This window comes from Solea senegalensis, linkage group LG5 (assembly GCF_019176455.1).
Source record: "Solea senegalensis isolate Sse05_10M linkage group LG5, IFAPA_SoseM_1, whole genome shotgun sequence".
Lineage (NCBI taxonomy): Eukaryota > Metazoa > Chordata > Actinopteri > Pleuronectiformes > Soleidae > Solea > Solea senegalensis.
In genome coordinates, this window is record NC_058025.1 from 2,329,349 (window position 1) to 2,353,627 (window position 24,279).

Sequence of the window (24,279 nt, forward strand, 5' to 3'; positions counted from 1 at the left end):
CGCAGTTTTTTGCGATTTTTGTCACCATGGTTACTCGAAAAAGTAAAGTCATAGCACACCATTCCCAATCAAGCCGCATGTTTTGATATCACATGTGTGTGGGGGGGGGGTTTCTCAAATTGTTTAAGGCATAATAATCTTAGTGTATGTAAACTTCTGACTTTGAAGAAAGTAATAAAAAATTGTCTAAAAAATCCTTCTCTCATTATTCTGGCATTTAGCAAATAGAAATAATTTTGGTAATTCTAACGGACCTAAAACAGGTGAAGTGATTGTCTGATTTCATGTCAGACAGTGAGAAAAAAAGCACATGTGTCTTTTTATGTAGTGTATGTAAACTTCTGGTTTCAACTGTATATATACATCTATATACAGTATATATATATATATATATACATATATATATATAGAGAGAGAGAGAGATAGATATATATCTCTATATATATCTATATATAATATGTTCTTCTATTATTCTTCTCATACAGTGTATTACAGTGTAAATGTGCTTCAACACGCGACACATAGACTTCATATAAAAAGGAATAACTCTTATTTCAAATCCCACAGCTTGGTTTTATTACTTCGATGACTTCTTAAAAGTGACTGTGAGCATGTAATGATGATTTGAAACTTAATAATGAAACTGAAAATCAAAACACAATTGTATGCATCTATAACCTCTCACAGCCTTCCTGTGCAGTCCACACTTTGGGGAATCACTGCACCAGCGTCTGCCTCTCCAGAAACTCCAGAAAGTGATCAGGCTGAATGGATGCGGAGCAAACTGATGGGAAATCATTTGGTATATCATTTAACTGAAGCTCAGTCTGAGAAAGATAGCAACATGTTAACAATATATACTGTATGTCTTCTATAAGTGACACATGTTTATATGTGGAATTAAGTGTCTTCAGACACCGTACAGGTAGCTTAATCTTGGTAGTATTTATTTCATTCACAATATGTGACTCAAGCTGTATTTGGAGTCTTTAGTGTGCAGTTCTAAGCACATTAAAAAGCTTAAAAATACATTAAAATGCATATCGTCTTTGACAGTTTTATGAAATTCTGTGAAAATATGGGTCAAGGATTTTTACAAACTGTGACACAACAAGCAGTGTTGACGGAGTATGCTATGCAGACGCACAAACAAACGCATCCTCTCGGAGAAAGGAAGTCTGTGAAAAATATCAGCCACTGTGCATTTTAAGATCTTTTTTTCGTTGATTACTAGAAAAAAAAGCATATTCAAAGCTGTGAAGAACAGAATACGCATTTCACCTCATGCATCATATAAAATAGTAGATTTTCAGTATATTTACATTACATATTACACACAATGTTCTGTACAATAAAAGTTCAATCTACACCACATTCTTAAAAATATTTTCTGACCCATAATTATCTTCTTTTTTTTTGACAAAAACGAGAATAGGAGAAAGCATCCAAGACAAAAAAGCCTTTGGCTGTTTTGCAGGACGTCCTTGAAGCTTCACAGCATTAACTGGTGAGCTCTGCATAAAATAATCCTGTGAGGTTACTTAGAGCGCACACATACACAAACACACACTCACGCATCCACTGAACACACAAGGAGGGGCTGGGGGGAGGGGGTTGTCCTTCACAGGGAACATGGCTCCATGTTCTTGGAGAAAAGGCTTCAATACGGAGCCAAACACCAACTACCCAGAGCCACAATGAGCCCAGTCCTGGATTCTCTGTGGTGCCTTGAGCTCCAGAATTATGTGCAAACAGCAAAACAATTAAAGATCCGTATGAGGCGAGGGAAGCCACAGCCCGCCCCCAAATCACTTCCCGAGCCTCGGAGGCACAGGTTTGTCCCACTCCACTTCTGATCGGCTGTAGCCAGCTAATGTGGCTGCATCGAGGAGCGGTCAGACAAACTATCAGTTCTGTGAGGAGCCAGCTGCTGCTGCTGCTGCTGCTGCTGTTGTTGCTGCTGCTGCTGCTGCTGCTGCTGTTTCTGCTGTTGTAACTGCTTCTGTTGTTGGTGGTGATGGTGGTGCTGTTGCAACTGCTGTTGTAATTGTTGTTGCTGCTGCTGTGGGGTTGTGGCGGCAAAAGTACCCTGCTGCTGCAGAGGGAACGCCGCCTGCAGGATCAACTGTGTGGACTGATTTCCATGAAGAAGCCGAGGAGCCTTTGGTGAAACAAATTAGATTTCAGCTGGAAAAAGGTCAACCTGCTGAGCTCATATATTACTTGAAATACACAAGGAAAAATGTGATATGGAAAGTCACTACTTTTTCTCAAACACTGGCTCGCGGCAACCACAAACACAAAAAGTACAACTATGTGAATTAACACCAATTACTAATACAATACAGCAAGACTAATCATTTTTCCAGGATACTAGGGCTGCAACTACTGTTATTGCAGCCCTAGTTATAAACTGTTATCTTTATTATAAACTAACCATTTAGTCAAAAAAGTGGTTATCTAAGAAATGGTTGCATTTTTTCCACATCTTACAAAAAACCTCAAGATTATCAAAACTGTTTTCTTTTTTTTACCACACATCTTTAACATTGTCCTACTTACAGAGTAAATGCTGTTAATCACTACTCGCTACTCAGTGGTGACTTCCAAACTGTGAGAAATCACATGCACATCCTCCTATTTACCAAAATGAAATTAAGTTTGCAGCTAAACAAACCAAAATGAACAGCTACCTCCGCACAGTGCGGCATGTTATTGCAATTACTTCATAAAAAAATGTTTAAACCACTAAACTGCAAAGTTGCCTAGTGCAGTGTTACTCTACTTACCTGCAGAAACTGCGTTTGCTGTTGAGCCAGTGGAGTCTGCCCTGGCTGCATGGCTGTGACCTGCGATTGCGTCTGTTCCAGCTGTTGATGTTGCTGCTGTTGTGGTGGCTGCTGGGAAAGGCTAATGGTCTGGGTCTGGCCCTGCTGGGGAGCGAAAGCCGTCACCACTTGACCCATGAACATGGTCGTGGGGACCATGACAGCCCCACATGCCATCTGTCCTGTCACTAGCTTGGTGAGCAGCTGAGGAGCAGCAGGAAACCTGTGAGAGACAGGAAGTGAGCAAAGGTCAGGTGCAGGTAACAGCCACACATGGAAATGACACTTGTGAACTTTGAAATATAGCCCTATTACTGAATAATAAACACGCAGTGAGTGAAGAAATACAAGGTAGCTGCGAAAAAAGATTTTGGTGTTTGTAAGATGGAGTACAAACCTAATCTGAGCACCACGGTCCTGCGCAAATGTTGCCACTGCGGGAGTGTTGTGTCCAGTATTCTGTGCCAGGCTCGTGGCGATCTGGACCACGTTGGCAGGACTTTGCTGAGGGATCATCATCGTGTTGTAGAGAGACACAGGCAGTGGATTTTGTTGTGGTTGCAGAGTGAGAGATGGCCGTTGAGACTGAAATAGACAGGACCAGAGACAGTGAGAACATGTGAAGTGCACACAAAATAATCAGTATGCAACAGCGAGAAGTTGTTTAAAAGTTCCAGTGTGTAACATTTGTTTTTCGGATGTTCCTACAGGAGCATGAGTGGACAAACCAGCCAGAGTGTGTGTGTGTTTGGTGTTTTGAAGCAGAAACCTATAACACAAAAACAAAGAAAAGAGGCTCCACCCACATTAACAGCAGAGAGAGTGGGAGAATCCAAGTGTGGCAAGCACTGTGACAGAGTTTACATCCTTATGGTATGGAAAGGCATTTATGTGTCGCAATCCGCAGTCTCACCACTAGATGTCACTAATTCTTACACACGGGAACTTTATTGAACAGTATTTGGTTGGTCTGACCTGAGAGAGTGCTGTACTCTGTTCCTGGAGTGTTTGTTGCTGGGATTGGGGCTGGACAGCATGTTGTTGTTGCTTTATGCTGTTCTGTAAAGGCCCTGTAGAGATGACCTGGCCCTGCATGCTGAGCGTCCCTCCTTGCTGCACCACAGCATTCACCTGGGCCACCTGAACAGAGCTAAGAGTTAGTTCTCCATCTCCATTCTGCGAGAACATCTGGAACATATGGCAGACTCCCACGCCAGAGGACTCATCCAAACAGTAAATTCATCACAAAATAATAAAAACACAAAACAAGGATTGATCAGTTGGTCTGTATTTTCCTTGTTCCCACATACTCCCATGCAGTCTCACCTGTAAGTTCTGTCCCTGCACCCTCTGCAGCTCCACCTGAATCTGCCGCAGCTCATCCTGCTGCCGCTGGATATTGGCCTCTATCAGCCTGGTCCTCTGCTCCAGCTGGTCTTTCAGGTGCTGCATGGCATCTAACTGGTTGGAGAACTGCACCATTGACTGTGAAAGACCAATGACATGAAAACATGAAGGGATACAAAATTGGTTGTTTATATGTGAATTCTTGTGGTACATGGCACTTGAGATTAAGATCGCATTCAGTGTGTTGCATTTAGTTTCATACAGACTAATACGTTTCATATTTATACACAAAACTGTTGAAACAATGTCCATTACCTCTGTCTTTTGTCAGATAATCAGTCATTCTGCAGGAGTACTCAAAGAATATTGAACTGATTTCCAAAAAGTTTAGTGGAAAGGTGACCCAAGGAAGACAAGTTTGGTAAAGATCTATCTAACAGAGTCCCTCTGTGTCCTGTTAATATAACACTGTAGAGTGTACATATATGAGATATATGTCTTACTTGTCCACTGTTCTGTACTTGTTGTTGTTGCTGCTGCTGTTGTTGACAAACCATGGATGGAGTTACGTTTTGTCCTGTATTTTGGGAGCTCATCGACTGCTAATAGAAACAATACAGACACAAACAAAAATCAGGATAAGGAGAAGAGAGACATCAGGGAGCATCTCCTCTCTTAATGCTCAACACACAAGTCTAGCCACTGACCTGACTGCTGATAGACGACCTCCGTTGTGATGTCATCTCAACGGCAGAGACAGATTGGCGACCTGATGTACTCCGGTCTCCCTGAAGCTTCATTTGTGATGCTAAGGGGAAAACAATGACTTATGATGCTCAGTGTTTTTTACATGGAGATCCTTCAATTTAAGATGTGGGGGCTGCCACATTGCTTTTGTTAACGGTGCTTACAGGCTGGGTCAGACACAGCTGTGTGTGATGATTTGCGTGAGCTGCGAGATGAGACAGAGGGTGTCCGGCTGTGATCAAAGCGCTCTAAAACCTCTTTCAGACTGGAAGTGTTGAGCTGGGACTCAGAGCCTGAATCCTGATAGTGCTGCAAAAAGAGGCACAGTGTCAATAGCAATGTGAATGAGGGAAAACTGGCTACAGTGTCCTGAATCTTACCTTATCTGCTGTGATCTCCAGTGGTGATTCTTCAATTCCAAGCTCTCTGCGTTGTTCAGCCCTCACCTCAGCATAACTATAGACAGAGAGTAATAAAAATTGTGTTCATACCGTCCTGATTACATTTATTTATTTATTTATTTATTTATTTTCAAACCTACATATACATAAATATCAGAAGGTAAATCTTCCATGTACCTAACAACAGTGTGTGTGCAAACAATAAACTCTGGTCGGGAATTCCATTGATGATAGGTGATATAGTAGTGGGTCTGGAGCCAAATCCACTGCTGCCCTTTGGTAAGGAATCTGTAGTAGCAGGACTTTCCTTTGCCATATTGCATTACTACAATGAAACCAAGAGAAGGAGATGATTATCATTTAAAGTTTGAAAACCTCACAAGGCATCTGACAAATAGGTTTTTTTAGGCTTTTAACCTAAACTGATGCCAGGAAAAGTGAACTCACAGTGTTCATGGCATTTAGCCAGTGTTTCCAGGTCATCGACGTGGTAGTAGTCATATCCCGACGTACCCAGGACCTCGAACGGGAGGTAACCTATGACGGGTGGAGCTCTGGACAAATAAATATTATTGTTAAATTACATTATATTGAGAACTGGAAACGTTGTTCTTTTAAAATACTAACACTGATTTCTAAACAAGTCTTCTTCACATTCATACTGCCATCAAGTTACCACAACAGATGAAAACATGCCAATAAATGATCCCAGGTCACACAATGTTTGTCGGAACAGCATGCAACTTGACCTCAGTGACCCCACTTCTAAACCATGATGACTTTCTTTCACGGTTTCTTATTAGTAATGTTTGAACCAATACAGCTAAATAGTCACATAACATCAGTATTGACACGATTGGAAAATTGATTTAGTAGTAGTTTAACAACTCTTTTGATGCCAAAATCACATATCTGTGGTGACAGTTTACATGTTTTTGCTTTCACACCAGTAACAAACTACAGCTAAATCTAAATGAAGACACACCAACATCAGCTAGTTTTGTTTATCTTTATCTGGTTGTTTTATCTGTAATAAATATAATCATTTTTACAAAAAAACAGCTTTGAGTATTAAGTGTGACCTACCCTTACACGTGAAAAACAGCACAACCCTGGTTATCTTAAACCTGGAGTTAAAATAATTAATGCTACTGGTAAAACCTCTGTTGGTTCTACTATTTTATGTCGGCAAATATCTGCTGTGGAAAAGGTCTTTTACACCAGGTTTACATTGCATACACATGTTGTATGAGTTGTACTTATTGACAGTTTGCTAATATATAAGACCAACTTTCAGTCACATCATTCCAGTACAAATGCCAATGATCACAGAATTTGATACGACATAAAAAACACAAAGCTGGCGGTGCCCTGAGACTTTTACACAGTACTATAATATCCAAGAAACACCCACTAAGGTCTCTCTGTTTCTCAAAAAAATACATACATTTAAAACATAATCTGATCATTTCTTCTTAGGGCCATGAATCAGCAAATTCATTCAAGTATAACATGTTTTATATGATAAAAAGCACACAGAACTGAAGACATTGAAAAATAGGCATAAATCTACCTGTGGTCCAAGAAGAGAAATTTCCACTCTAAACTATGTCTGGAGGTGAATTCTTCATTAGGCTCCTCTACAGTGCACATCTCCTGTGAAGGACAAGAAAATGTAGACTACTAGTATTTAGACATTTTCTACTAAATCATTATGATGAGTGATCGTTGATCCTCAGCTCAGGAGACAATGTGTTTCTGAAGAGCCTAGTTTTAGCATTTAACGCATGCTGTGTCGTATTCCCTTTACGAAATATGAAAATTACTTTTAAGATCTTTTAATGACTCAGAACGGTTGATGTTGATTGCTGCTGCATGATTTTTATATCAACCTCAACACTCGAGCTGAATGCAGCAGGAGAATGTCTTGGATCAGACGTGTTCACAACAGCAAAGGTCCAGACGTCAGACGATGTCTGAGAGCAGCTTCATTTTCCACCCACAGTCAACGAGTAAAAAAACATTTCTTACTGTGGGTTTGTTGTTTTTTTTAAACAAAGGAAACATGGCAACAGCAGATGGCATATAAACACAGAGAGAAGTCTAAACGTTGTTTACCTTGGGTGGACTGGGTAATGTGGACTCTCACCTTGATAAACTGTGGTTTGGCTAGCTTTACAGTTGCTATGAGACACACTCTGTCTTCAAAGGCAGAGTGAAGTGAACGCTGAATCACTCCTCCAAAACCGTTTCGGGTACAGTTAGGCACTGAGGAAAAAATAAATGCCATTGTTAGACCTCACAAGCAGGAAAAATTGCCTATTTGTGAAGGTTTAAAGCTCTAGTGCGTAACATTTAGGACGGTTTAGTGGCAGAAACTATGGACTGGCGACCTGTTGAGGGTGTACCACACCTTTCGCTCTATGCGGCCACCATCTTGCGCCATCATGTTTTCAACAGTAGTCCAAATAAACAAACCAGACACAGTATGCCTTTCACATTTTGAAGTGAATGCTTATGACACAAATGAAGAATGACATCTTTCCTGGTATGTGAAAGCCACTGTAATTCCCCAGTGGCTTGGAAAAGGAAGGGGTAAGAGGAGAAGTTCTCCATAGGTTAGACCACTGGATGTTGCTAATTTTTACTGGACCCTTGAAACACCTTTGTTGTGGAACTCACCATTATTCAGGGACTTGAAGTTTCCAATAAACTTGACATATTCGTACACAGGAGGCTCTTTGGGGTCAATCGTCCCTCGGAGCATGTGGCAACAGAACTCAAGCTGATTTTTTGCTGAAGAGAAAAAAAAAGACGGTGGTAAAAAAAAAAAAACCCACAAGGCCTCAGTCTAAGCATCGACACTTGGCTGACAAGAGCATAACAGAGAATCGAAAATTCCAACACATAACACAAGATGACAATTCAGAATCTGTAGCACTTACTTTTCAGATACTGAGGTGTGAGTGTCTCTCCCTCCATGATATGAGAGGATAGAGCCTTGTACACATCTGATTGCTCCCCCATGGGTAGGAAGTTTAACAGGTTCTGATCCAAAAGGTCAGACTGAAACACACAACATCTTCAATGAGGATGAGTATATAATGTTTTCACACTTAAACTTAGCGCAATGAGTGTATATCACCTCGTCCAAACCAATTGAATTGTTGTATGACAATATTGTAATATTGAATAATTAGCAATTTTCAAATCCAGATTGCAATTAGGGAAATCCCACAGCTGCATTTTGGATTACATGTTGAGCAGCATATCTAACCCAGGCTTTACACTTTTTTCTACGGCAAGGATGATGGTAAATAATATGGTAATGGTGCATCAAATTTAAAATCTTTTTCATAGTGAATACTGAACTGGAGTTTGACTTTAAAACTACTCTCTATTACCATTAATTCACATCTTGAGCCATTATACTTACAGGCAAATGTTCTAGTAGAGACGTCACGCCCTCAGAAACATAGATTATATTCCCATCAGTCATAATTGCAAGAAAAAATCCATCTAATGCCTGTTAGAAAAAAGGTGTTCCTTTAATTTACTTTTATTATTGCATGTAAATAAAAGAATGACATGGAAAAATATAGAGCTCCATGTTTAGCAAAGAGAGACTAAGCTCACCTCTAACATCAGCTGAGTGAACTCTTCATTGCTAAGAAAAGGAGGCTTCCAGTCTTGTCTGATCTCTGTTGACTCCGACTGAGCAGCGATTTCTAAAAAAAGAAAAAAAAAAGGTGAGATAACGGTCAAATCCAAATGAAGCTTGTGGAATATAAAGCTTGTAGTGAAACAAACAATAGTGTTTCTTGCCCTTGTGTTTGTGTAGAAAGTCGATGCTCTTCTGCAAAATAGTGGACTTGTCCATTTTGCGGGTATTTCCCGGCAACATTGTGCCGAGTTCCTTGATGAGGACATTGAACTGGTCTCTGCGTTTCTTCTCAGACTTGTTGCGTGACATACTTAAGACACAAATTACACATTTTCTTTTGTTACTATGGTCTGGCACTGGTGAAAGCTGCATTATTATACATTAAAAATTAAACAACAATGAAATAATAAAAATGACAAACTGACGGAGGATCAAAGCACAAGGATCTCACCGTTTTGCTTTGTCCTTCTCATCTTCTTCCATTAGCCCATCAAAGATACTGCTATCATCCCTGCAGAGCAAAGAAACCAGAGGGTAAAGCCAAACAGTTTTCACTCCGAGTTAAAAGCAGAAAATAATCAAATTGAACACATTAATCAGTAACAGTGTCCGTAAAATCAGCTTAATCAGTCTAAAATCAATCAACACAAGTGTGATGGATCAATTAATATTGGATTCTATGACTTAGAATCCAATATATTTGTTTATTTTCAATCAATATTACAAGCATAATAACTCAAGGTTGTGTCCCTCCACCAAATCCTAAATCCTCATCCAAGACTCATTACATATAGTATGTAGTAAGGACTAAGAATGAATGGAATATAACACACTGTGTTGCGTATTTTGTCATTATAGGCAAATGGTTGCTTGATTTAGGACGTATAGCTTCAAATGTATAGTTAGAATTCAGAGGTTACAGTAACGTTGACTTGTGACCTTTGACAACAACAGAAATCTAATGAATTTTTTGGGATTTCCTTGAGGTATTCCTGAGACATCACATTCACAAAACAGGATTTGTCCATTGACCAACAAAATCTACTCACTTCCTTAACCAAGCAAGTGTTTTCTGCAAAATATGATAGAATCAATTCTCTATGTTCCTGACCCATCACATTCACAAGAGTAGGAAGCATGAACAGAGAGAGATGAATGGGTGGATGCTGCCTGCAGAGGAGGCACAAAGCAAGCCAAATACAGGTAAAACAAAACATACCTGTCAATGCTCGAGGTCATTTTGAATCCTGTTCAGGGTCGCAGTGTTGGAGAGGGGTCTTTTAATCGTGAGGTAGACATTTGGGAATAAACCTTTGATTAAAAAAGACAAAGACCACAACATACGGTAACTACAGCTGCATCAGTGTTTAAAAACAGAGTTCATTCAAATCCGAATCTTACCTTACTGACAGTACAGCCAGTGTGGTGAAAGCATGAGAAAGCATCTTCTGGATGAAGACAGGGGCTGAGTGGATACACTGTGGTGGCAGAGCTCTGCGAGTCCTGGAGGAGAGTCTCTGAAAATGTCCTCGATCAAAAGGTCTTTGAGCTGAGTTTTTCGTCTGCTTCGGGCAAGAGTGTGGCACATGGCAGCAACATCTGAGTCTACCGAAGATAAAAATGAAAATAATAAAAAAACATATTGTGGTCATTAGAGAAGTCTTATACAGATACAGATGCTGGGAGTATAGTTTGTCATTTTACCTATATGCCCTCATTACAACATGCAGCATACTGTATGCACTATATTTACTTTTACTGATCATTCATTAGTCACTTAGCCACTTAATGTCAAGTTATGAGGGAGCTAGCTCTGTATGGGTTTTTTTGAGTGATGGATTAATTTTGCATGGGTTCAACTCTTTTGGGTATTTTTTATCCCCATGCTTCTTCTCCTAAAGATCCAGATGACCAGCTGTCTCCTGCTGTACTGTGGTGGACCTTTACTTCAGCAGCCTGGCAGTTTATTAAAAAGAGGTACATGCATATTTTCCTGATTCCAAAAAAAGTGTGAGGGATCTGTGTCAGATGGAGCAGGTCAGTCCTTTTAAAGCGGTGTGATGGCCATTGTTATAATTATTACGGCAGGGACAGCTTGCAACCATCACACCAAACAACCATCACATTTTCTCTAGTGTCTCTGAAGTGACCAGCGCCATCATCTCCAACAAAAGTGTAGGAGAGTTTTGAGTCATGCTTGATCCTCCCCACACTCACACACACCACACCGTCATCGCCTATTACATCCACCACCCACTGATTCAGCCCATCTCGGCCTTCCTCCAACCTCCTGACTCCTCCTTCAGCAGGAAGGACTACAATAGAGAGTCATATAAAATGAGAAAGCCCGCTGGGTCTTTAGCCTAAATATCTGACCCATTTATTTTCCTCAACCAGTTACTGTCACAACCTGTGTGGGCGGTTTAGTCACAATAATGGCCTATTTGTGAAGGTGAGAAAATCCCTGCAGTGTTGTTCTCCCGTATCTTGGTACACACCAGCATTTGCAGTCATACCATTTGCACGTAAAACATCAAGTCTGTTACCATGAGCAATATTATCATTTTGGGGAGGCACCGAAAATATCTCAGGAGTCACTGAATACATAACGAACAGAGCTCCGTTCCTTGATGCATTAAAATGTGTTTGTGAAATGTAATATTTTTACTTCAATCGCATTTAATAGCACTTCAATCCCCTGTTCCAACTTTGAAAAACATAGATAATAAATATTAAAATGACAACATCAGAACATCTGAAGATCTCAAGTCTAAAGTAAGGTAAATTAATGACCTATTTATATTAAATGGCCTTAAACAGAAGACCTGTGTTGATACAAAGACATTAAATCAACTTGGTTCCAAGTTCATCAACACAAGGAAAACAAAGACATTGTTCCACCTTTTGGTTTGGCAGACACAAAGGAAAATGCGACAGTAAGAGGAGGAGTAGGTTTTAACACCCGAGCCTAATGACTTTCACCAAAGCAGTATTGTTTTCCAGTCAAAACATGTGAGTAATTACACACAGAGAGTTGTAGTAAGGGCTTTATCTACAGGTTTGTACGTACCAAAAAACTTAAAAGCTTTAGTGCATCATTTAAACACAAACAAATGTCTTTTACATTCAAACCAATGTCATATTAACTCACACAGTGCCAATTAAGCCTATCATCTCCACAAGACTCTCTCTCTCTCTCTGTTTTTCAGTACAGCAGTGTTTAGATCTTGTGTCGCTCGCTGACATTTTCGACTAGCACACAGGGAGTGTGTCTTTTCACATCAAGACAGATGGAGCCAACAGAAACACCACACTAGGGAAGTGAGACAGGTTGAAGTATGACTGAAAACACAAACGAGTACCAATGAAACATTTCTATTGCTAAAACCAACCCAGTTGTTCCTGTTCACAAAGACTAAACAGAGGCAGAATATGAACAAGGGTTACCACAAATTGGTTGACTGGCACAAAGTACTTTTTGGGACCAACTGACTCAAATTCAAGGACCAAATGTGCTGTACACAGTTTAAGATGGGAGGGCAAATTGTAAGAGCTGCTTTGCCCATGGCATCCGCCTTTATTGATTTGCAGGACACTCTATGACACTATGGGATCTTGGTCAAGTCAGTCTTTGTAATTTTCTTTGGTAAGCCATGAATTTGCATTTCCTAGGCATAGCGTGATTTGGTCTCTGTTGCTTAACGTTAGTCACTCATTGTTCTGCCTGGAATCTCATTTCAACCACGGAGAGAGACAGTGAGCAGTGCCCACTTATGCACAACAAGCAATACAGAACACATGGAACAGGAGGTGGCGTTGTAACAATCAAGGACACATCAGCAGCAGAAGACATTTACCTAAACATTGACTTCTTTCTTGCACAAAATTCAAGCACTTTCAATGACCCACATCTATTTATGAGCAATTTTAAAAAACCTTCAAGGGCCTTGAAAAACAAAAATTCAAATTCACAAACCTCAATGATTTCAAGGACCTGTGGGAACCGTGACTAACATCATCAACAACAACAAAAATCAACAGCCATTACACATTGCAGCACTAACATTCAACCACACAACATGGCTGAAAACAGGCAGGCAACTAGAGGTCAGAAATTAATAATTATACAAGTGAATTGAGAGAAAAATAAGAGAAAAAAGGAGAGCTGACAGTGGAGTATCAGCAGAGGTTGCAGCAGTAACTGCAGCACAGAGTGAGTGTTGTGTAACTGGGAGAGCATGGGTTGTATAACTGTGATGTCATCTGTGCTTCGGTGACCTGCTGGCCCAATGACCTACTTTCTTCTCCTCCAATCTAACTTAATCACAGCTCCACAAGCAGTACCTTCATGTTCTTGCCAAAGATGCTACACTTCACCATCAACACAATCAAGCCATTTTACTTGTTTTAAGCATTTTACACTGCAAGTGCCTTCATTAAAAGGTGTGAGCAGTATTTCAGTCATCCTGCATATCATGTTTCCTCACTTAATTACATGATGTACAAAGGTTTCCGAGTGTAAGTGACAACAAACGAGAAGGGGACAAAACACTGCAGGTGCCAAATGTCCACCATGTTGACTAGCAGATGTATTTAAATGAGCACACCTAATAATTTCCATGTATGTTTCACACCCTCAAACACATCAAGTGAAACGGATAACACTCCATTGGTTCTCTGTTGATCACATAGCATGGCCGTTTGTCTTTGTTGTTTGTGTATGTGTACGTGAATTTGTGCACGAATACTCATATGTAGGGCAGCAGAATTCTGAGGATATGAGTCACCCTGAGGTGGATCCATGGTGCCGCTTGACACACACCCCTCCACACCCCTCACTGAGATGCCAGCATAGCAACGGTGCCAATGGGTAACACCATAGCAACTGGCTTCACCGTAAGAAGTAAAAATAGCCCGGCTGAATTCCTCTACAGCTGATGCTCCCTCCTTCATACGATGAAACTCAGACTTAGACTGTAGAGAGTTTCATGAAGTATGTCCTTTTTCTATTATGAAGTGGATTTTCTATATAAGGGAGTGCTTTTACTATTATATATATAAGAGGAAAGGAACTGCATATACAGAGCAGAGCAAAAAAAGAACATTATAAGTGGCATAATTAAAGTATCCAGGCAAACAAGTCATCTATATACAGCTTTTGTATTTTAATGCTCCACTGGAGAGGATACCATCATCAGATATTAGGATACCACTCTAATGGGAGCTTAAACTATTTGCTAATATACAAATGTTGGACAAGCAGCGCTTCATACAGAGGCAAGCTAAAGAGTTTCTTAAAAATGTGTATGTTTGGATGCTTTGTTTCCTAAAAACAACACTGCCAAATCCTACTTTTCCATTATTATTTATGTGATTATCTGAATGATATTTGTGCCAATTTTGTCTTATATTATTATGTGGTACTGTGATTAGGACAGCAATAGGCTCTTTTTAAAGCAGTTTTAGCAGGAGAAGCACAGGCTTTACTGTTAAGTAAGTAAGTCAGAACACTGCGTTTTCCACTGTGACAAATTTTTCTGCAGTGTTCAGTAGTCGAAAACATTACTCTGTGGAGCTTTCCATTGCCTCTCATCAAATGAGGAACCAGCAACAATGTTACCAACCAGCATACGAAAAATGACTCAACAAAATCGTTCACATTTTTTTTGACAAAGCATTATTTTGTCTTTGAACCCTGATTGCAGACAGTCCTGCCTGGTGGTTTTTGTATCTCAGTGATTAGGTAAACTGGTTTCATGGTGTCATAACACAGACTACGGCTTTTACATAATTTCTAGGAAAACTGTTCAATTCAGTCCAACTTCAAAAAAGAACAACAACACTGGTGCTGATGAACATTCAAGTACTATAAAATATGAATGATAATAATAGTGTGTGTCAGCCTGCAAGCAACAGACTCATGTTAACATACAAACAAATAATAAATCAGTCATATATCCCATCGTTAATACAAACAAATCCTGCCTACCCACAGTAAACAAAGATCTGTTCCCCTACGTTTTCTGATGACTGTTTTTAACAATGTTATGTTCATTAAGTCTGGAAAAAAAAACTACAAAACTGCCCATCACACTGCAGCACAGTTGGGCAAACCATCCCTCAACGCTGGGCAGCCAGCTGTGTTTCCACTCCATGCAAACACATCTACAGAACCAAAGGCACAAAAGGAGTCTTTGTTTTGCTTTTTTCACTCCACAGACCATAGACAGGAATGTTTGAGAGGCAAGCAGCAGTGGTTGGCAGAGGCCCCTCAACGACTGCTGGCCTCCTGTCCCAGCAGAGAAAAACTCAGCCAGGGGCCTCAAACTGCTGCCAAGTGGGTCACTGAAGTTCGGCGGGCAACTGAAAGCACAGGGAAGCTATGACTAAAGACATGCAGCTCTTTCAGTCCATTCACAGTCTATGAACACAGTGTGACCAACATATGACCAGCAACCCATACTGTTAATTATGTTAACTTTAACACTAGCACCCAAGACAAGTTAAACCATTTGAAACATGCTCTGTGAGAACCTTTACTATAACACTTTCATTATACTCGACAGACTGATGTGTCAGGGCAAACCCAACCTACTTCGTCCAGGCCAAAATTCACTTTACTGAGTTAATCTCAATTGAATACAGTGCTTCCATGGTCTGCCCAGGCACAATCTCAAATCAAACATCATTCTTCATGCAGACCAATTAGTAGTCACTTGTTTGTCGTTAGTGCTGTGTAATATGATGTTATGTGACTATGATCATGTGTTGTATCATGTCTTTAAAAAAAACCAAAAACACTTCAGTTTGCAGCTTTATTTGAAATATGTTTTGTAAATGTAGTTTCTACATTTTATGCATCAATATTTTAAATGTTTTACATTTAATTAAGTAATTATTGGGGTCATCTTTTAACAACTGCAAATAATTATCATCACATTTTACACTGGCTACCTGGCAGTAGTTTTAACAGTGTAGTTGGATCAATCAGTAAAGCTTTAGAAGTTATCATGACAAAGTAGAGAGTGAAACAATGTTCCGGCTGCTTTTAGAGAGTCAACTGAAACTAGAACTTCCTGGTTCAGTTCCAAAGCTAATTACCCTAATTCAAAATCCCACTATTTGTAGCAACAAAAATACTAAACGCCTGACCATAGACATTTTTTCAACAATATGCCAAGTGTTTAGAATTTGACTACAGAAGCATTTTAGAAAATTAATAATTAGTATAGATAATAATTAGTATCTCATGAGCCAACACAGGAGGTGAGTCCACAAGAGGGTGAAAAGGACTAATTCAGAGAATACTGTAACAGTGAGATCAGAGTTCAGAGATCACAACTAAAGAGTTGAGATGCTGTAGTTCATTACTGTTATTTAAAAGTAACTATTATTAAAAATTATTAAATTATTCATATGCAAAAGGGAGGACCTGTTTGGACAAAGACATGATAACAAAAGAGCCGAGTCACATGTTGCATATAAGTTGGATCTACAGCAAGGGACATGTTGGACTACATGGGAAGACCTCACACAGTTCTAATTATAAACTGGAACACAGGCTACAGTAAATTAAATACAGCATGTTGCCAACATCATATTTTTCAGGGCTTCCTTGTAACTAATTAAAAATTCCAACTCCTGTTTACACTGCTGCTGTTGTTACCTTTTTATTTCCATTAATTGTTACTGCTTAATTTGGTTGCACTAGTTTGTATTGTCTGTCCTGAATAAGATTCTGGAAGTCTGAACTTCATTCTAGATGAGTAGAATAAATAATACATCATTAAAAATACAAACAAGCAGGAATTGTAAGATGCTGTAGACATAACAGTTATAGCAACAATAATTGCTGCTTTTTTGTTTGTTTGTTTCAATCAGCAGTATGTTACAGCTCAAAACCTGGTTTTAAAATGTGACTTTTTGCTTTGACCCAAAATACATGGATGAAGTGTCTCACTGAGGATGTATGAATAAAGACAAGTTCGCTGTTACATCATTGTCATATCAATATTTCATCCATACTCAAAGTGTAGTTTGGGAAGCACTTCATTGTGCTACATTAATGTGGGGAAAAAAAGATGTCTGCTTAATGTTAAGCTATGAGGTAGAAAATAGATCTACAATGCATGATATAGTGTACCAAACTTTTTTTTTGTACTTTGTGGTGATTGTGTTATTTAAATTCAGGAGAAACAGAGATCAGACTGTAGAAATATACTATTATGCAAGCGTGAATGAATAACACTGAGGCCCTGCAATAGTTCTAAATGAATAACGCTTCCCCATGCTTCATTGGCACAGACTGTCTACTTAATAAAGTGACAAATTCTAAAAACAGTCCACTGCCACAAACAACAGCATAATTCAGAAGTTATATCTTACCTTATGTCTATGAGTGACGGCTGATTCAATAACCGCTTCGCCGCTTGACAGATTAGTAATCTAATCTGAATTCTTCACCTAGTGAACAGGAAGAGAGAAGCTATGTTTACAAATGAGCAGAAACTCGCATTACTAAACCAGACCATTGTCACTGTGAGCCTCCCACAGCACTGCAGAAATAAGAGCGCAGCTCTGATCGTACACTCACACACACACACATACACACCTCTTGGAAGTTCAGTGACAGTGTGAGGCAAGCCCCTGGCCATCAGCTGGGGAGGGAAACTACTTTTAAACATCTGCTCTTAGAAGTGCATTCCCATAAACCTTGTCTCATTATTACATAGTGATTTTAAGGAGTGTGTGTGTGTGTGTCTATGCACAGGAAACTGAATATTTTATAGCCCTTGTTATGATTTTATTGTACCAGTCCTTCAAACTGGGTCACACGGTGGTGTAGTGGTTAGCACTCTTGCCTTGCAGCGAGAAGACCCGGGTTCGAGCCCCGGTTGGAACAAGGGCCTTTCTGCATGGAGTTTGCATGTTCTCCCCGTGTGTGCGTGGGTTTTCTCCGGGTTCTCCGGCTTCCTCCCACAGTCCAAAAACATGCAATGTGGGGCTTAGGTGAATTGGACACTCTAAATTGACCGTAGGAGTGAGTGTGAGAGTGAATGGTTGTTTGTCTCTAGCTGTGTGTGGCCCTGCGATGGACTGGCGAACTGTCCAGGGTGTACCCCGCCTATCGCCCGATGTAGCTGAGATTGGCACAGCACCCCCCGCGACCCTCTGGTGGAGGATAAAGCGGTTAGATGATGACTGACTGACTGACTGACAGTCCTTCAAACTGGTCATAAAATAGTTTTAATACTCATGGTAATACACTGGGCACAAAGTACAACATGAGTTATTTGAAGAAATGCCTCCACTTATCTGTTCAGAGACATTTGTGTTACCTTTGCTGCTCTTCAGATTAGTTTGTGGTCATGCCATGCCTCATTATATTTGCCACATTCCTTGCATCAGCTAACAATGATGTCCAGTTTCTTTGGTTCATGACTAATGGTGCATCCCCCAAAACAAACACGCATTTTTTTGAGGAAACCCAGTAGACCTGACATGATTCTTTACTTGATAATAGAGCTGAACAATTATTTAAATTTAATCAAAATCATATATGGCCTAGTGCAATTTTCAAATAGCAGAAGGTGCACTATTTCTTAAAGCCAAAATACTGTATGTGTCAAATTACCATTTTAGATTCAATATTGTCCTGACCTATACACACCATATGCTACAGACTGAAGAAAACATCTTTATTTATCACGGATCTGCACAAATGAAACTATGTAATAATTACCATTTCCTATCATATAGTGAATCACATCACAACTGCAATTTCAGTCAAAATAATCCCAATTCAATATTAATGTAAAATCTCTCAGAACTTCTTGATAGGACTAAAAATCATATAGCATCATCTTATTATGTAATAACCTGTATAGGAGCCATACGTGTAAGATTTGCTTATTCATTAAGTGTTGATTTAATGCTGGAATTAGTGCATACTTGGGATTGGCACATAGGTGTTTGCTGGTTTTCAGTCATGACATAGGGTGTGTTAGCGGAAACAGGCAACGTCTATGTTAAATCTGAAGTAACACCCTTTCAAAATACGATTTCCAGGTCCAAACGCTTCGTTGAATCAAAACAGACAACAACGGCCAAACGTGAACAATTACGATCATCTCTTTCTTCAGTGAGACGATCTGTAAAATGACAGATACGTTGTTTTGGGGTTTTTTAACTCAGATCTGTTCAAACAACTGGAAACTACGGAGCCCTGGAAGTTAGGGTACTAAGTCGCACGTGTGCTTTACTATCTCGCACACACAACTTAGTAAAGTGTGCATGTGACTTATGATAATAAGTTGCGCATGCGCGTTATAAAGCGTGCACACGCTTTAAAAAAGAAAAATAGAAGGGCTCCATAATAATCGATCAATTGGTTTGAGTGTTTTTTTTTAAGAAATAAAACAAGTTCTCTGATTTTTTTAACATGTTAAATGTGAATATTTTCTGGTTTCTTTGCTCCATAGAACAAAGAAATCACTAAAACTAGAGATGCACCAAAAATTTGGCCACCAAAACAACACCAAAAGGAGGAGACGCCAATCAACATTTTACGGCCCAAACAAGTACTCGATTAATAGAGAAAATTACCGTCAGATTGATGGATTATGAAAATAATCGCTAGTTGCAGCTCTTTGCAGAAAGAGAAAGTAAAGTCTGACTAAGTCTGAATCATCTTCAAGAGGAAAACTCCACTCAGCTTTAAGAGGTCATCAGAGAAACAATGCTTTGTGGGAAAAGGACTTTTCTCACAACTAATATTGCTGTCAGTGGACATATTTTTGTTAAGAGCTCAAGAAACCCAAACAGTAAAGACAGACTGTTGGATTTGTTATTGCTCTACTGAGAATGTACTGTCTCTGTATTTGCATAGTATATATGTATAAATGTATAGTCTATATTTATTGACAAAGTGAGCCCATTAAAGTTTTCCCATCACTGCTGCCCTGTGGTCAAAGGAGCATAAGTCAGTGAGCATACAGTAACAGACCACTGCTTGTGAAGTCAGCAGATGCAATGACAGCAAATTCACAAGCAATCTCATAAATCTGCAGACTCAATCAGGACTGAAATACTGAATGTAGCTGAGCTGACTCAGAATATAACATTCTACAGACTAATAAGAAAATTTCCCCAGCTTAATTTAAATTGTGCTAAGACTGCCAGCATCTTGGGTGTTAAAATAAGAGACCAAATTCCATCAAAAGTTAAGTCTCATATGCTGAACAAGTTAAAATACTTCCAGTACTTTTATCCCTACAAGTTATAGCTATGGGGGATTCATCTGCAAAGGACACGAGATAACGTCAAAGTCACGGTCACCACTGGCACAGACTGAGTCAAAACACTGAGTCAAGACTTACGTCTCATGATAGCAGGTCTGACAGGTTTTTGCACGTAGTTGGCCTTAATGAAATTAGCTATGTATGCGAGTAGGCACAAACAGAGGGATTGTAAATACTAAAGGTTACTGAGGTTTTTCCCATAAATTGTGGACCCCTTTTGTTGCTGTGGAATGTGAAATGTCAGTCGAAAGATTGCCCCTGAGCTCTTGACACTACAGAAGTCATCCTTGAGGCCTTGACGAATACACAGTCACTGAGAGAACTTTTTATTTTACTGAGGCTGCAGGAGCAAAGAATTACAGTTGCAGTTTCCAAACTTCACTCTTCATTATCAGACTTCTAATGACCCTGCTAACATTTTCTACCAATAGTGCAATTTCAGTCCACTGAATGATTCAAGCTGCCTTTATTAGTCTTGAATCTCACATCAGAATCAGCATCGTAGTAAAATAAAAAATGTATACATGAAATTAAAATCTATTGCAATGACAGACTTGGCTTATATATTGGTTTATTGCACTCAAATTGCTTTAAAACATGTAATCAGTCAGTCAGTCATCATCTACCGCTTTATCCTCCACCAGAGGGTCACGGGGGTGCTGTGCCAATCTCAGCTACATCGGGCGATAGGCGGGGTACACCCTGGACAATTCGCCAGTACATCGCAGGGCCACACACAGCTAGAGACAAACAACCATTCACTCTCACACTCACTCCTATGGTCCATATGTTTAAAACAGTTGAGAGAACCAGAAGGAGGCTCCAGAGGATTCTGTAACACGATGACAGAGCAGCAGGAGCAACAGGCTCCTGATGCTAAAATACTTCCCCTGAAGGTTCAGAATATCATTTGCACATGCAGCGAGCTGACTGTTTAAACAACAAGGTTGCTTGATAACAATGCCTTCATGTTTAATTGATTTATGTGTGTGCTGACAAAGCAGTTTACCTGCTGGGAAGAATAGTTAATCATGTCCTGTCATAAATCCTTTGTGCAATCCTATATGCGAGCATCTTTGTGTTAGATTCCATCTTTCTACAAACATCAATTTAAAACAGATGATATATGAGGCTGAATACTTAATTAGTGCTTTAGTTTCTGTATCAAACCACAGTGAGTCATATACTTACAGTAGGTTTGAATGAAATGTATTGCAAACTATGAAACAACGTGAACCTGGGACTCAATATGGCCATTATTGTCCTTAAAAAGATTATTATGGCTAGATTCTTAAAGACTGTAATAAATAAATAAAAAATACGGTATAGACAAAACAGGCCACAAAAACTTTTAGATCAAACAAAGATTTTATTTTACACTAAACAGGATTTATGAAGTTAACAAGTGTTACTTACATAAATAATTATCATGTAATAATTACATAATAGCGGATGACAGTGATTGTCAAATAAATGAATCAACCTGTAATTATGCCATAAGTGCTAATTATAATGACAATATATTTCATTTTATACCGTGTGCTCTGCGCTTTCTTGAGGAGCCAAATTATTTCTCATACTCATTTGATTTACATGTATGTGACTGGTTCACAGATAAAACATCAGGCTGCATCAGTAGGCTCATTACCAGGGAAATGTGACTCTGGTACAGATGTACAGACATTTGGGGACAAGACCAACAGGTACAGGACAGAACATGGAGAGGCTGTGTGGTGAATGTCGTGTGCTGGATGAGAAACAGCAGGTCAGACAAAACCAGCCTGGGAATCTGGATTGAGACGCAGCAGTCACAGATCCAGTGATTAATACGAAAGAAAGACACATACCCTCGCAAAGAAGAAGCAGCAGATGTGGGAAGAACACAAGTCGGAGAGTCGTGAGCGGATGTCAAGTATGTAAAGTCTCCAGAACTACGGTCCACTCCGCCGTGTGTGAAGTGACGAACCAGGTGTAACACGTCTGTCCTTCCGACGACGCCGGCCGGCAGCTACACAGCTAACGCCACCTAGCTTACGAGCTAACGTCAAATTGTAAAATACAACATCAGCTTTATAACAGTTTAACACACTCACTGCGACACGCGACACACGCTGTCAGTGATCCACTAGTCGTCAAAAATCACATACGCGGGATTTTCCAGCTGCCTCACGAGTTTGTAACGTAACGCAGCGAGCAGTTAACTCGCCCGCAACAATCTCACATATGTATGTCAACCCACTTTTAGCCGGAGTGAGCTAGCTGTAGCTAACATGCAGCATTAGAGAATGTGGGTCACCGGGCCTTTGGCCAGTTCCTGACACCAAAACAAGCAAAGGCAAAAAAAAAACTCTTCCGTTTGCAGCGTCACTCATGTCAGTAACACACATACACACACATACAGGGAGAAAGTGAGAGGGGGAGGGAGTGAGGGAGACACCAGCTGAGCTGCACACACATGAACATGGAGCGGAGGTCACCAGCTGAGATGTCACACTTACCCCGATCAGTCTCCCCTTTCGTCGGGATATCCCTTCAGTCAGTGGCGCTGCTGACGGTGGACTGCGCTGAGTGAGCTGAGGCAGCAGCCTTCTCATGAAGTTAGAAGTGGAGCCGAAAGGGTCTTTACTATCGTGCTGCTGTCCTTCAGATTCAGATAATTATATGCACATATACATCACAACAGCCACATTGTAATGCAAAAGTGCATAAACGTGCACCTGCCCTTTTACCCCCTGACCAGGTAAGGACCCCTTTTGAAAAATATTTCTTTTTCTAATGTTATATATTTGTTTTAATGTGTCAAATGGTATTAATTCTCAGTTAAAGGTGTGTAATAGTGTTCCCACCGAGTGGAACAATTTGGTTCAGTATGGTATGGCACATGTTTTTTTTGCGTTTCCATTAGGAATAGCACCAAAATAACCAGCCCCAACCAATCCATTGTTGGTACCCTTTCCTTGGGGTAACATAGTAATAATAATGTTGTTGTTCGTAGTCGCCGCACCGGTACAACGTCACACTACATATCTCACTGACCCAGCCATCCAGCACAGCGCACACCCCGTCTACAAAGTAAAGATACTGCTCTGAGTCGAAGCACAGGGCTTTACCTTTCCAAATCGTACCGTACTGTACTGTTATGGAAGCCTTGTTATTGTTTTCTTAATAGATTTCAACACAGAAGTGTTAATATTATTTCTTTAACTTGTAATTTTGCAATGGACACTTTGAATATTTGCATGATTATATGATTACTGAAATAAATATGTAAGCAAGTACAAGATTTGCCATTTTATCTTTTGTTTTTAAATGATAATTCTGAAGGGGTGCCCCTTTTTGTACTTGAGCCCCTGCTCCCTGAAATGTCTGTGATGCCACTGTCACAGGGCAGAATCTGTCAAATTAGACATAATCACTTGTGGAGACAAGGAATGAAAAAGTATTTAATTACCACAGATATAAAGACTTTATGCCAACACATAATGCATGTCCTTTTTGAAAAAGTATTTTCAAGAAAAAGAGAGAAGAATGCTATATCTATAGCTCTTTTATAATTTATTGGTAATTGTTTAATTATACAGACATTATACAATTATGGGATGGTGTGTAGATTGTGAATTGCTGGCATGTCACAACTTTTGTATACAAAAAGTTTTCCGGTATTATTTGGGACAGGTGACAGTCTTGGATGCAATATGGTCATATTATGGGTCACACGTGCAGGGCAGGCGACAGGAGAGCTACAGACAAAACGAGGGACGGCAAAAAGTTTGCCGTCAGACCTTGAACAAAAGAACACAAAAGGAACAGAATTGGTACTTTTAAGATACTTCTTCATTAGTCCCACCATAGGAAAACTGTCAATGTTACAGCAGCACAGACAGTTTAAATAGTGGACATTTAAAAATGTTCACCATTGGTCATCAAATTGTTTTCTCTGCCTCAGGCTTGGCGCTTATCACCATGGAAACAACCAAAGCAAGAAATCCTGC

The 24,279-nt window shown here is 39.8% G+C and overlaps 1 protein-coding gene across 3 annotated transcripts; it reads right to left on the reverse strand.

The window, feature by feature from the left end:
• Window positions 1–552: 552 nt before the first annotated feature.
• clocka (clock circadian regulator a) lies at window positions 553–22,844 on the reverse strand. 3 transcript variants are annotated; one of them, XM_044026521.1, is made up of 23 exons: window positions 22,786–22,844; window positions 17,373–17,450; window positions 10,389–10,592; window positions 10,207–10,298; window positions 9,439–9,498; window positions 9,149–9,297; window positions 8,960–9,051; window positions 8,760–8,849; window positions 8,269–8,389; window positions 8,006–8,119; window positions 7,473–7,591; window positions 6,897–6,979; window positions 5,771–5,877; window positions 5,501–5,648; window positions 5,303–5,378; window positions 5,087–5,231; window positions 4,883–4,983; window positions 4,679–4,777; window positions 4,155–4,313; window positions 3,804–3,968; window positions 3,226–3,413; window positions 2,790–3,051; window positions 553–2,161 (listed from the first exon to the last, which is right to left on the reverse strand). In XM_044026521.1, exons 4-23 carry the CDS (start codon window positions 10,224–10,226, stop codon window positions 1,871–1,873), a joined length of 2,589 nt encoding a protein of 862 aa, XP_043882456.1. In that variant the 5' UTR covers window positions 10,227–10,298; window positions 10,389–10,592; window positions 17,373–17,450; window positions 22,786–22,844; the 3' UTR covers window positions 553–1,870. The 3 variants fall into 3 exon arrangements, with proteins under 3 accessions (XP_043882456.1, XP_043882457.1, XP_043882455.1); XM_044026522.1 differs by lacking the exon at window positions 22,786–22,844 and adding an exon at window positions 22,135–22,628 and having other exon boundaries at window positions 4,679–4,774; XM_044026520.1 differs by lacking the exon at window positions 22,786–22,844 and adding an exon at window positions 22,135–22,628.
• Window positions 22,845–24,279: the final 1,435 nt, after the last annotated feature.

Excerpts from the sequence above, each read along its gene's own strand:
- clocka (XM_044026521.1), bottom strand. The coding sequence starts at position 10,226 with ATGACCTCGAGCATTGACAG. Across the intron at positions 5,878-6,896 it reads TTTCTCTTCTTGGACCACAG|AGCTCCACCCGTCATAGGTT; the intron begins GTAGATTTATGC and ends TTATTTGTCCAG. Across the intron at positions 5,232-5,302 it reads TGGAGATCACAGCAGATAAG|CACTATCAGGATTCAGGCTC; the intron begins GTAAGATTCAGG and ends CTCTTTTTGCAG.